The sequence below is a fragment of the Ambystoma mexicanum genome, chromosome 14 (assembly GCF_040938575.1).
Source record: "Ambystoma mexicanum isolate Mex_15411 chromosome 14, UKY_AmexF1_1, whole genome shotgun sequence".
Taxonomy (NCBI): Eukaryota; Metazoa; Chordata; class Amphibia; order Caudata; family Ambystomatidae; genus Ambystoma; species Ambystoma mexicanum.
The window spans coordinates 613,130,089-613,144,534 of NC_090940.1; the positions used below are offsets into that span (position 1 = coordinate 613,130,089).

The window sequence follows — 14,446 nt, forward strand, 5'->3', positions numbered from 1 at the left end:
GGCGCGCAGTCCACCCGTCCCCAGCAGCGAGTGACCCATCGCTCCGCTGCAGGCCGAAACAGAATAGGCCTTCATTTATTCAGGAGGGCCTGCCAAAGAAGACACCCGTGCAACTGGACGCCCCAAATAAATCATTGATTCGGTGAATGCATAAAGCAGGGGCTCTGTCTGGGAAGCTCAGGGCAGGAGCGTTCAGCATTCAGTGCTCTGTGGATCCAGGCAGTGCTGCGCTCCCATACCAGGGGCTTCTTACTGGGAAGGCCTAGCTGCTATATGGGATTGGGATAATGATGTGTTATTTATATAGCGCCAATCCAAAGCGCTTTAGAGAGCACACATTAACATACAATATCACCCAACCGAAATTATTACTCCATTTTATTGAAATTGGATATGAGTGCTGCTCATGCAAACATGCTACCCTCGAGGGTATTTCTGTAACCACCTTCAATGTGAAAGTGGACATGTATAGTGTGCAGTTGTGCTTCGCACCACGGCTGCACATTCGTAATTCAGAAAAAGACCAAGTTTATGCATTACAAGGGTAAGTTGGTGACAGAGGGCATGAGAGGCCCCCCTTTTTATACCTTCGCTATGCCCCGAAAACCTTCTTTGTACCGTATTTAAGGCAAGTCCTTGCACTGCTCTTCTGCACAGTAAAGAAAGGCACTTTTTGTTCATACCTTTTTAAAATGTTTGCCCCCTAACTTTTGTGTGGATATAAAAATAGGCAGGCTTCGCTGAAGGTCCTCCAGTTCCCCCAAACTCTGCAGCGGGCAATCCCAGCGGTATTTAGCAAACCCCAATGGAATCACTGTTACCCCCAAACTCGTAAGGAAGCCCTAACACTTTTCTTTCATAATCATATTTCAGTATAAAACAAAACTGCAAAGAGGTCTCTTGAAAAACCAAAAACAAGGCCTTGACAGATGAACTCCCATTGATCCATCTGAATAGTTCTGTTTATTCTCAACAAGTCTTCTGCTCCGGGGAGCGGTGGCTGCGTAGCATACAGCTAAATGGATACAACAGTTTGGGGGTTATACACCCATTCAGCCAAAGCGCCTTGCGACTGTGAACACACAGGACTGCACGGAGAGAGAAGGGATTGGAGCTTGGCTTGGAAAGAGTACAACCCCTGGATTCACAAGTGATAAAAACTCTTTCAAGCCTTAGTTTTCTGATTTAGGGCCCCATTGTGACACTGGAGGTGAAGGAAAATAAAATCACGTGGTATTTTAAATACCTCCTATTTTAAAAATACCACCTAATTATCAGCTGTGATCACGTGGTATTTATGACACAGGGAGTACAGCGGGGCTTCATATGACTGCGTTGCCCCATTCAGTACTTTCTGTGCACCCCATATGGTAAATATCGAAAGCACCCCCAACACATAATTTGTTGGTATTTTAAAAAACAAGTGGCATTTAAATACCACATGTTTCTCTTCTTAACAGCAGACTCACAATAAGTCCAGCCTGTGGTCAGAAGACCAGAGACGGGGTGGGGGTAGCTTGAGGAATGTGAAATGGACTTCCTGGTGGGGACTGTGCCAGTGTCCACTCAGAGTGGGGCAGTGGGGGCACAGCCGGTGCCAGGCTGTCCTATACTATTGCCTGCTCTGGGCCAGTTTGATATCTTCGGTAAAACATCTGGTATTTAAGAACATCAGAGGGTTTACCATTTTGCCAAATTTCAATACCAAATGTCTACAGACAAAAGCGTCACTGCATGTGATATTACCGCCTGCGGTAATAATGCATTTCCTCATGGAGTACAATGGGATCCGAAAATGGGGAATAACTGAAGGGTCAACCTGACTGTAAATCGTGGGACCCTTTCCCATTACCACATGTTTACCACATGCAATGCCAGTAAACAAGTTTGGCGGTATAACCACGAGTAATAGCGCCAATCTCGTGCTTATGCCCAGTAAATTCGTTTTCATGCACTTGTTTGTCAAGGGGTGAAATTGACAGAGAAGGAGAGGAAAGTTGTGGGACTCCCAATCTTGGCAACTCGTGGGGGGTACGGATATTAAACAGAGATAGAGGCGGGGAAGGAATTGGGTTGGAAGAAGACAAAGCTGCACTCCAGCAAAAACTGTCTTCCTGGAGCACCGTTCCGTGTAGTCACGAGGCCTATATTCCCAAAATGCAAAGCAGCCAGAATCCTTTATTCAGGGCACCCACATTATTCAACACCTAGCTCCGCCCCTCGGTCCTGCCCCACCACTGACAACCCGCCCATGCGTGCAAAGGGGTGCAACAGTGAGTTCCCCCAGTAAACTCTATCCATTTCCAGCACTGGTCATGGGATTTGAATGGGCAGACCCGATGAGATTGTTTCTCTGGGCATCTGGGTTGCCCCGGGTCCCCAGTCTCGCAGTAGGTACACAGAAAGGCAGGGGTCTCTGTCTTCCAGATTCTGTGCCAGTGGGACCCCCAGCGGGGCCACCGACAGAAGAGGGTTGCGGCTTCCGGCAATACATACCTGGGTCTCGCGAGAAGGCAAACTGTGGGGCGGCAAGATATGAAACGAGGAGCTGTCTCCGTCCTCTCCGCTGCTTTCCTCCTCCTCATCTTCTTCATCATCCTCTATTTGCTCCGCATCTTTGTCTTCCTCCTTGGTCTCCATTGGCTTCTGGGACAGGTGCGCATCAAGTTGAAGCCACTAGTCAGGACCACCAGAGGCATCCATGGACCGGGTCGGCTTTGCCTGCAAGACATCATCCCATACATCAACCTGCTGCACAAGGTGAAGAAAGATCTTGGAACAATAGCAGAGTTCAAACTAAGCCTATCTATGGAGGCAAGAATTAAATATTTACTAAACACAGTATAAGCTTAATTATTTTTCTTTTTAATTTCTAGTCAAACAGAAAAAGAAAGTCTGGTATTAACATCATACTTCTTCTAATTGTGGTTAAAAACATCAATTTTATAGTAGATAATAATAATAATAATTAGGCATTTATATAGCGCTACGAACCCTCAGGTATCTGAGCGCGGCTTATTATTACCCACGGTGTGTGGTGCTCATTTATCGACCTCGGAAGGATGAAAGGCTGAGTTTGGCCCCGCTGGGATTCGAACCTGTGTTAACAGGCTCACTTGACCGGCTAGAAGTAGATAGATAGAAGTATTTCCTTAAAAAAGTAAATAATATCGTTTGGTTACAACTCTACTGCAGACCAACAGTCTACACGTGTTTCGCCCCACCGTGGCTAAATCTAACTTCATGGGAAACATGCTTCTTCAGGACCTTTATACACATGTATTTCTGTTCAATAATATCAGCTTAGTTGTTTGTAATAAATTATTTCCAGTGCATCTTTTCATAACTTAGGTTATCTCTCTAGGATGTCATTGTATTAAGTGCCCCTCTTGTGCTGTGGTTATCTCTTTATTTTTATTTTTTATTGGTATATAGTTTATTACAAATTATCTAATTATTGTCACAATTATTTCCACAACCTGCTATGGAGCATGCACGCCTTTACTAATCTGACTGTGCAATTAATCAGCACAGGTGAAGAATAAATTATCTGGAAAGACCACCGTGCATAAGTAAAACTTGCATTCTGCATGCCGTCCGACATACGCTATCGCTGCTTCACTCTATCTTCCTTTGCGCTTTGCCAATATGAGTTAGGTACAAACTCTTGAACCTGTGTCAATACCTGGCAAGGCATCTCTATGGAAGTAACCGGGGTGTATGAACCTAGGGGTGCGTGCTAGCTATTTGGCTTTCCCCTTTCTCGCGTGCATGCCATGTGTGTGAGAGCCCGTGTGGGGACTGAGGCAATTCTTACGCTGCCCTACTCTGTTGGTAGTTATCAAGGAGTTCCTTGGAGGGTAACGAGGCCTCTTACGTCTCTCAATGCAATGCAGGGAAGGGCTTTTGAGGTCTCTTGCTTTGTTCCTCTTCCCTGTATCTACCGCTCTGCCTGTTCCCGGGATCACTGTGCTCCACCCGGGCGGACACATTAGTCGCGGATCCAATCCCACACACAGCACCGGTGGTGACTGCTTCAACCGCCCTTTCTGGTAGGTGTTACTCTTCGGGTAGGGAGTAAGGGGGTTCCTTACACTCTAGGCCTATAACATAATGGTCTTTCCCCGTACACCCTAGGCCTAGCACTTAGTGGTCACCCACTACTTCTTGTTGATCCTGCCTCCCTTCCACACATCCTCACGGCTGAGAGCTACATAACTCCCATCACACGGAGGTTCCTGTTGGCGACTCTGGCCCTCAGGTAGACCACGTATCCCTGTTAGTTGGTTGTCTGGGTGGCCTTCTCGTCATTCCCCATGCGACTGCTGGGGAGTCTTTCAGAACAGGCTAAAGAGCTGACAACACTGATAATGATGAAATGTTCCCTTTTGAGATGAGTGGGTTATGGGCAATATTGTCCTATTGCATGCATCCTACTGAGCGGTCAAGATTGCATTCTGATATAAGTAGGACGGTCAATGATTCCACACTTACTGCAGCAGAATGCATTCTGGGAAATGCAATCTTAGGGTGGACTGTACCTCAGGAGAGGCACAGAACACTTTGGGATTTGCAGTATGCTGAGCCCCCTCACCGGGTTATAGAGAATGCACTGTGGGCATGCATTCCTCTGATCGAGTCTGTACTGATGTGGGTCGAGTGCACTCTGGGAAAGGTAGTCTTGTAGGGCCTCCCTAGTGAGATCAAGAGCAGGCTTTCTGGCATTTGGGAAAAGGTCTTTGTAGTTCAAATCCACACCTGCACTCGAGTTGGGACTCAAGCAATGCCAGCTCCAAGATCTTCAGCCCTACTTAACTCAACCTCTAGCTGTCTTAAGGGTTCAAAAGCCATGCCACAGAGGGCACAGATTTGCAGTGCCAGGTCCAAGCCTCTGGAATGGCCTATCCCCCATCTCCTACCTCATCTAAAAGTATTCTGTTTTCCTGATCTGCCTTCTCCACCTCCAGACCCCATCACCTGTTGCCTCCATGCCCTGCCTCACCCACCCTTTAAGATCACCCTGCTTCATGTCATCGGGCGGGCGCTCAGAAGCAGGAAATTGATCTGCACCAGTGTGCTACAAACGCCCAATAAATATTTAATAAATGTAAGGTTGTACCCAGCAAATAGGATTATTTCGTATGGGATTGAGCCAGGTCAGATTGTTCGTGCCTCCTGAAGAACAATCAAGGTATGTTTAATTAGACCCAAGAAATTCTATAAGAACAATTACAATGAATTAAAAGACCACTGGATACTAGGCAACATGTACATTTACCAGCAATTCCAAAACATAATTTGGGGGAAAGGTTATTTAGAAAAGTAGGAAAAGTTGTTTGGGGGGAAAGAATATTTATAAAAGTAGGAAAAGTTGTTTGGGGAAAGGATATTTAGAAAAGTAGGAAAGGTTGTTTGGGGGAAGGATATTTAGAAAAGTAGGAAATGTTGTTTGAGGGAAAGGATATTTAGAACAGTAGGAAAAGTTATTTGGGGGAAAGGATATTTAGAAAAGTAGGACAAGTTGTTTGGGGGAAGGATATTTAGAAAAGTAGGAAAAATGGTTTGGGGAAAGGATATTTAGAAAAGTAGGAAACGTTGTTTGGGGGAAAGGATATTCAGAAAAGTAGGAAAAGTTGTTTGGGGGAAAGGATATTTAGAAAGTAGGAAAAGTTGTTTGGGGAAAGGATATTTAGAAAGTAGGAAAAGTTGTTTGGGGAAAGGATATTTAGAAAAGTAGGAAAGGTTGTTTGGGGAACGGATATTTAGAAAAGTAAGAAATGTTGTTTGAGGGAAAGGATATTTAGAAAAGTAGGAAAAGCTGTTTGGGGAAAGGATATTTAGAAAAGTAGGAAAAGTTGTTTGGGGGAAGGATATTTAGAAAAGTAGGAAACGTTGTTTGGGGGAAAGGATATTCAGAAAAGTAGGAAAAGTTGTTTGGGGGAAAGGATATTTAGAAAAGTAGGTCAGGTTGTTTGGAGGAAGGATATTTAGAAAAGTAGGAAAAATTGTTTGGGGAAGGGTATTTAGAAAAGTAAGAAACATTGTTTGGCGGAAAGGATATTCAGAAAAGTAGGAAAAGTTGTTTGGGGGAAAGGATATTCAGAAAAGTAGGAAAAGTTGGGAAGGGGGTCAATCAATCAAGAACCCAAGCAAGCAATGAAACAGTGATCATATCAACATTTTTAATAATCCAATGTAAAGGAACAGGTACTGAGGGCAGATGAAGTCGTATCTGGCATAAGGCGGCTTACCCGGGGTAATGCGTCTAGACCCGGGTGGGGGTCTTTTTCAATGTGCCCTCAGGCGCATCTTTTCATTTCCCTGCGCAGATTCAACACGCTGTTTCCGGATCCTGCGGTTTACAGGTTGCCCAGCTGCCCTGGAATTGGGACCGTGTCTTGGCCCTATGTTGCCTGGGCGCATGCAGCCTCACCTTTACAAATAATGCCAGGATGTGCAGATTGAAGACCATCCCCTGGCATGTGATGAGTTCTGGATACCCGAGGCTGGCTCTCGGCATAAGGTAAGTAGTCGCTGCCAATAGGAAGCTGCGAGTGGCATTTATTTAAGCCAACTCTACTGGCTTTGCCAATGCCGGTTTGGAACTATGTGATATTAGTGGCCATTTTGAGAGGATAAAGTAGCGGTTTCTGAATGTCTCAGAATAATTTTAGAATTTACCTCATTTCATTAAATGGGGATGAAAGTGCAGTGTGCGGGTGTCTGAAGTCACTAGACGTGGATGGCACTTCCTTTCCCCCAGAAGATACGTGCACAACACAAGGTGTGCACAACTCAAGGTGTTCGTGAAAAGCTTGTGTTGTGTTCTGTTAAATGTTTGACCCTGAAGCTGAACCCGCCAGATAAAGACAGTGAGCATCCCGCATAATAGGCCTCTGTGGAGGCAACACTGCCTCCACAGAGGCCTCAACCGCCAGCCAGCGCTCTGTCCTATTGGCCTGTCTACTCAGCCACCTGTGTACGTGCCCTCCAGCTGTGTACCCCATTGCCAGTGCTTGGTAATTCTGTTTTTGGCGGGAGCCCACCGAGACAACTTCGCCAAGGCCCGCATATTTTATTTTGCTCATACTGTGCCCTTGTACAGCGCCGCGTGCGCCTTTGGTCACCTCATAGCGCCCGCTGCATTCATTGTTTCCGTAGTGCTGCTATACATATAAATTCTCACGGAGGCATGGCCAAACAACAGAACTGGGTTTCTCGTGGGGACTGGGAGACGTGCTGGTCAGAGTAAAAGGAATGTGGGTGCAAACCATGTACCTGTCCAACTCCAGGCCTCGAGGGCTTTTGAGGCTACCACTCATTAATATTCATAAACTACATTTGCATACAATGATTCGAAATGTATGTACATTTCTTCTGATGAATATTAATGAGGGATATGAAAACCCGTCAGGACTCATGCCCTCGAGGCCTGGAGTTGGACAACCTTTACTGAATGCAATATTTCCACAGTTGACAAAGCAATTGTGTTCCAAAACCGTAAACCATTCTTTGCAGTCTTAAGCAAATATTGACTATAAAGGAGGTATTATAGATATAGGCGTGTGGAAGGGCACAGTGGGGCAGCACGTCTCACCTTTTTCCCTCCCCATATCTGCTGCCTCGAGGACTTGTGGGGGATGGGCGGGCTGCACGTGGGCCTGTCTGCAATGGGTTTAAAGCCTCGGGGAGGCGGAGGCGGCCGGACTGGTCACTGCTGCTCCTGTGTCGCTAGGGAGTGCCCCAGCTGGCTCCACCTGGCCCTCTTTTGGGGGTTTCAGTGTGCTTTCTATGACGTGACCTCGCCATTGTGATGCTCGAATCCCGTGTCTGCCATGACAGCCTGCAAGAGACAGGGGTCTCCCCAGAGCCGCTCGCGGGTTGCAGGAAAGGCACCGACCACTGGTCCACACTGTGAAGGTGGCTCCCCTCGAGAAGGCATCAGAAGTGATGCCAGGAACTGCCAAGCAAGACGTTTACTGGCATACACTAAGCAAAGGTACTAGCATGTTGACCAATTTACATACGCTCTACACTGTGTGTGTGTTTGGCTTTTTACCCACCTGTGGCCATGCTAGTCCCTATGCCCACTACCTGCCCCTGCCCGCTCAAAACACCCCCTCCTGGGATCTCTTTGATCAAGCTCTGTACTTGTATGAGGACACCAATGTTATTTCTAAGCAGTCTACTGATAGGTAATGGCTTAAGCAAATGTGCCTGAAGTCATTTTATTTATAAGCAGTATGTGTGTTCTTGCATCTATTGCTTGTACTGAATTCCTGTTTAAAATAAGAGTTGCCAAAGTCAGCAGGTTCGGCTCTTTTTAAGGGGTTATGTATGCATTTGCCATGCACTGCCATAATATGCCCAGGTACTAACACCATTTCCCAGCTGATACGATCTTATTGCCAGGTAGTACCATAATGGCAGTGCATGGAAAATGCCTATCCCAAGCCTATACAAAAGCTCCAACTGTAGGCTTTGCCAATGCTTGTTATAAAAGGCAGTGTGGGCACCGTAAGTGGGGGGTCAATGAGAATTATCACTTCATCCTGGCATATCTGTGATGCTGCCTTCATCACAGAATCGGTATCTCGAAGGTGTCGGAGGACCACTTCCTCATAGACTAGCGACGGTAAAATGAAGAATACTGACAGCGGAAAGAATATACCAGACATAGCGAAGGTAAAAAATGAAGAAAGCAAATACACCCCAACTTAATTTTGTGATAGGAAAAAATAATTAAATAGATCAAAACAAAAAAGGAAAATACTTGTGGCTGGGATCATTATAGTTCAGAGCAGGCGAGGAGAGCAGAGCTGGGTTGAACTAGAGCTTTGGGCTATAGGGAGTTTGCCCCCGATTGTAAAGTATGTCTTTAAAGCTGGAAAAAAGTAAGTGCACCTAAAATGGTGATGGGTTTAACTGGTGGGTAATCTAGGGGGTTACCTTCATGCTGAAAAATCAATAAGGCCACAAGAGGCTGAGAACACCAAGCATGAAGAAACCGCCTTATCCCAGAAACAGCACAGACAATATCGGAGAGACCAATTGTTGATGGACACACGGGAAAAGAGCGTGTGTCATCCTTTCTGGCTTTTGGCTTAACTTTCTGTCTGGAACTTCACTTGGCCGTGGGTATACGTCGGGGTTTGAAAATATCTCTGAACTGAGAACATTTTGTTGTGATCTCTGTTAATGATTTCTATCATTCCCATACTTAGTACAGAGGTGACGTCACCAGGTAGGTCTGTGTAAAGGACTAGGAGAGCACGAGGAGGTGCAGAATTCGGTTTTGGTCATAACAAAAAAAAATAGATGGGATATGCGGTCCTGTGGTGGTGCGAGGAAGGTGCATGCATGAGATTGGTGGGCGTGCCTAAGGAGGCAGAGAGTTGCAGAAGGTCAGTGCATGGAGCACGCCTGGAAAGTTGGTTGAGAGCCAGAGAGGCTTGTGACATTACAAAAACAAGTGTTATTTCGAAATTTGACATTGTGCATGATAAGGTATATTTTGTACAAAACTGCAGAATTGTCGAAAACCTCAACTCGAGGTCAAGTAAGTATTAAAAGCAATGCATTGTGGGAAAGGTGCAGGGGACACATCCCTACAACACCTAAGTAAGGCCCTTCCACGATATAAGGACAAGATTTGTAAATATAGCGTGGAATGGATGAAAATCACAGAAGGGAAATTGACTAAGCCATGGCCAAAGGGCGGGAGCTTCTCCAAATAGGTGCAGCAACAGTTAGACACACATTTGCAAGAGGTTTATAAGGGGAAAGAATGGAGCAATCACATGGTAATATTTGAGCTCTGGAAAATATTTCAGGACGATGGGGGGTGTGGTGAGGCGTCAATGGATGCTGACCCAACTGGAGACCTGGCAAAAAGCCCTCAGCCCCACCTCCTCCTGACCATGAGAGCGAATGGGGGCTACAGCAGGAACAAAAGGACTGTACCCTATACAGGAGTTAAAAGCAGCAAAGGAGCACTCAAATCCAATATTCAAACCTTCACCATATGTTATGTTATGTTATTTTGCACTTATATAGCGCCTTATAAATCATTGGTATGGTCTGAAGGTGCTGGTAGGTTGTACGCTCTTGGGAACCGAAGTTCAGGTCAGTAGAGAGAGTAGGGAGATTCAACGGCGCGTGTGCGCACCGGTTATGTGTGCAGCTGGTGTGGTATTTGTGTAATAGCTACTTCTTAGCGGTAGGTGTGGTGGTTGAGATCAGGGGTATGTGTTCGTTCTGGCAGGATTTATCCAGACCGACTGTGGCTGCGTTAGTGCCTGAGGAGAACGCCTGGCTGGGGGGTGTGTAACCAGCAGTGTTTACTTAGAATGATGTGCAGTGAGCGGCGGATGTTGGTATGAGAAAAGTTATACCGAATGGTGTCATAGTATCTCTGTGTTCTAGTTGAGTGGTGGTGTAAAGAAGAGAGTAAGCGTGGGGTGTGATATGATGGGTTACATGCTCTTTCAAACGTTCCCTGCATTCCAGACCATACTATTTACGTCGCACAGTTCTATGCACTCCAGTCCGTTCTATGGACTTTTATTTATTCCATGGGTCCCCGTCTAATACACACTCCGGTCTGCTCGACGCACTCATGCACTCCAATCCACCCAGCGTGCTCACGTCCGCCCGCATGCTCCGGTCTGCTCCACGCATGCACTCCTGTCTGCCCCTGTATTTCGCATTCACCCACCTTACGCAGTCACCCGTTCCCCGCATTCACCAGTTCCCCACACTCATCCGCTCCCCGCACTCATCCGCTCCCCGCACTCACCCGCTCTATGTACTCATCTGCTCTATGCACTTGTGCTTTCCACGCATTCAACTCATCCGCTTCCCGCACTCATTCGCTCCCCACGCTCATCATTTCCCCGTACTCATCCGCTCCCCATACTCATCCGCTCCCCGTACTCATCCGCTCCCGTACTCATCCGCTCTATGCACTCATCCGCTCTATGCACTCGTGCTTTCCACGCATTCAACTCATCCGCTCCCCGCACTCATCCACTCTATGCATTCGCGCTTTACCCACATTCAACATTAATATGTACTCATCAGGCCCTTAGAGTCATTCGCTAATACGCAGTAATCCTGTACTATAAATTCATTTGCTCTCTACACTCATCCGCTCTATACACTCATCCGCTCTATACACTTGTCCGCACTTCCATACTCATCCGCCCTACACACTCATCCGCACTTCCATACTCATCCGCACTTCCATACTCATCCGCTCTACATACTCATCCGCTCTAAATACTCATCCGCTCTACATGCTCCTCCGCTTTACATGCTCCTCCACTCTACATGCTCATACGTTCTGTGCATTCATCAGTTCTACACGCTCCTGCATTCTATTCCCTTCTCTGTATTTATGCACTCATCCGCCATACACGCTCGTCCGCTCTACACACTCAACCACTCTATAAGCTCATCTGCATAATATGTTCATCCATTCTATACTCTCATCCTATCTACATACTCATTCGATTTACACACTCATTCGATCTATGTAGTCATCTGTTCTTCCACTCATGCATTCTTCCACTCAGTGCATACATCTGTTTACACTCAACCACTCTACACACTCAACCGCTTAACATGTTCATCCATTCTATACACTTATCCGATGTACATACTCATTCGATTTACACACTGATTCAATCTATACAGTCATTTGTTCTTCCACTCATGCGTTCTTCCACTCAGTGCATTCATCTGTTCAACGCGCTTCATCCATTCTAACTATTTCATCCACACCATTCACTTCGTTCCCTCCTCATGCATTATGTGCCTTTCAGTAGTTTACATCTCCTTACTGTTTCCCTATGATTTATTCTTATTATCCACTTCACAATTTTATCTACTTTACTCGTTTAATTCTATTTATCTTTCTAGTGTATATTTGGGGTTGTTGGCTGTCAATTTCTCGCATCAGGTAGTTTGTTGGGTTGGTGTCGTTGAGATGCTGTTAGTCTGTTTGGGTTAGTTTGGTACCGGTTGGTTTTAGGGGAAGAGCCAGGTTTTCAGCAGTTTGCGGAAAGATGTTAAATCCTGGGTTTGGCAGATGTGGGGTGGGAGTGAGTTCCACAGGGTGGGGGCCAAGGCTGAGAATGATGATCCCCCTAACCTGACTGAGTTTGTCTTCGGTATGACTAGGAGGCCGGCTGAGCTTGATCTTAGGGTGCGAGGGAGTGGTAGGGTTTTATTTTGTTTTGGAGATATTGAAGACCGGTTTTATGCAGTGCTCGATGGGAGATGCATAAGGTTTTGAAAGTCGCCCTTTCGGCTACTGGAAGCCAGTGCAGCATCTTAAGGGCTGGGGAGATGTGGTCTCTTGGGCCGAGCGCAAGTAGCATTTTGGCTGCTGCGTTTTGTGCCCTTTGGAGTTTATTCAGTTGGTACGCGTGGATTCCGAGGTATAGGGGGTTTGCATAGTCCAGTCTTGATATAACGATTGAATGGACCGCGGAGAGTCTGTTAGGAAAGGAGAGATATGGAAAGATACACCTAAGGGTTTTAAGGTGGTAGTGGCAGGATTTTGAGACATTATTGACTTGGTGCGAGAGTGTTAGGTCATAGTCAAGGGTGCATCCAAGATTTTTCACTGAGTTGCAGGGGATTGGTGAGCTGCCCATGGCGGATGGCCAGGGTAGTGGATGCGGAAGAACTCGAGTTGCCACATACCATGATTTCCGTTTTTGAGGGGTTTAACAAGAGGTGGCTTTGGGTCATCCAGAGTTCTATGTCGAGGAGGCAGGAGGCCAGGTCAGGAGTTGGGATTTGAGTTCATTAGTTTTAGAATTAGTTGATCGTGCGGGGTCTAGGAGATTGTTGGCTTCGACAAAGGCATTTAGTTGGGAGTAGGCGGTTCGGTCAATGAGTTTGTGCATCAATGAGATGTGGATGAATGCCTTTAGGTGTTTTAAGGCCTTGAACATTGTAGGCCTCTGAAACAGATGAAGCAACCCAGCGGGAGATGGATGCCTTTGAGGCAGGTTTTCCCATTTGGATCACCAAATGTGACAAAAAGTTAAGAGTGTCTGAGTTTGCTAGTCCTATCGAGGTAGAACTTCAGAGCCCGTCTGACATCTAAGTTGTGCAGAGCCCTTTCAGCATCAGAGACCGGATTCCAGAAGAAGACCGGCAGAGATATAGACTGGTTTAAATGGAATTCCGAAACCACTTTCGGAAGGAACAAAGGGTGGGTGTGAGGCACCACTGTATCCTTACGGAAAGGTAGGAACGGATGTTCCACAGAAAGCCTGAAGCTCACCAAGCGTCTTGCAGATGTTACCGCAATCAAAAAAGGACCCTTTCCAGGATACGTACTTAAGTTCAGTAGTGGCCATAGGTTCAAAGGGGTTATGCCATTTCTTGATGACTGGATTAGCCAATGAAAAACAACAGCTGTGACAGGTAGGCCGCAATGGCGGACAAATAAGTCCTGCATGACAGGACATGTATGCCAGAGGCTGCCAGGTCAGATACAAAGGACAGAACAGTGTCGATAGAAGCATGCCTGGGATCGAGCTCTTTGGCCAAACACAAATGGCAAAAACTGAGCCCCTTGCTCCTGTATTGATGCCTTGTGGAAGGTTTCCTGGCTGCTTGGATTATGCGCATGTTGTCATCAGACAGATTGAACTGTGCTAAAGATCAGAACTCGGGCACCAGGCCGCCAAGCTGAACGATTGAACGATACCAAGGAGGAGGGGCAGAAAGGGTCCAGACAAGCAGCAGGTGAAAAAAGGGGGTCACAGCGAGACCCAGACAAGCACAAGGGAAGGGCTGGAGAATATAGCATTGAACGAGTGGGTAGGAGGACACATACTCCTGAAATTTGATGGAAAGATAGCGGAAGAAACAGGAGGGGCGAGTAAGGAATTAGCGGGTTGCAAAGAGAGCAGGGAAGCACGAGAATGCGCAGAGATAGTGGAAAAGAAAAGAAAAAGCAGAACAGGAGGAGTGCGAGAAAGTGCGAAGGGAGAAGCTAAAGACAGAAGAGAAAGAGCGGGTGCAGCGAGAGATGAGGAGAAAGAGAGAGCTCAAAGCCATATAGAGGAGAAGGGAAGAAGACGAGAAGGAAAGGCATGTTTTAGTAAAGAGGGAACAGAGGAAGTGGCAAATAGAGTGGCTCGCAAGAGAGCGCAAACGCAGGGAGGAGGAGGAGCGCGCAGTGAGAGACGTAAGACTAAGGTCGGGATCTATCACTTTTGACGACAACGAAGGACGGGATAGGCAAGTGGAGCAAGAGCACGGCAAGAAATGTGACAGAGCAGCTACGCTGCCAGACAAAACCAACACAAGGTCCTTCATGAGGGGGGACTGCAGGAACTTGATTGACCTACAAGGGGAACAACAGGGAGCAAAGCTACTGAGGAGACTGAGCTTCCATGATGATTATGGCAGTGACTTTGGA

General features: G+C 46.6%; 1 protein-coding gene across 1 annotated transcript in view; it reads right to left on the bottom strand.

The window, feature by feature from the left end:
* LRRC74A (leucine rich repeat containing 74A) overlaps positions 1 to 7,784 on the bottom strand; it is a 148,196-nt gene extending 140,412 nt beyond the window's left edge. Inside the window, exons 1-2 of the mRNA XM_069638444.1 lie at positions 7,598 to 7,784; positions 2,497 to 2,721 (exon numbers count right to left, since the gene is read on the bottom strand). Of these exons, the coding sequence (XP_069494545.1) occupies positions 2,497 to 2,640 (144 nt within the window). The 5' untranslated portion in view covers positions 2,641 to 2,721; positions 7,598 to 7,784. The remainder of the gene's footprint in view (positions 1 to 2,496; positions 2,722 to 7,597) is intronic.
* Between the last annotated feature and the right edge of the window lie 6,662 nt (positions 7,785 to 14,446).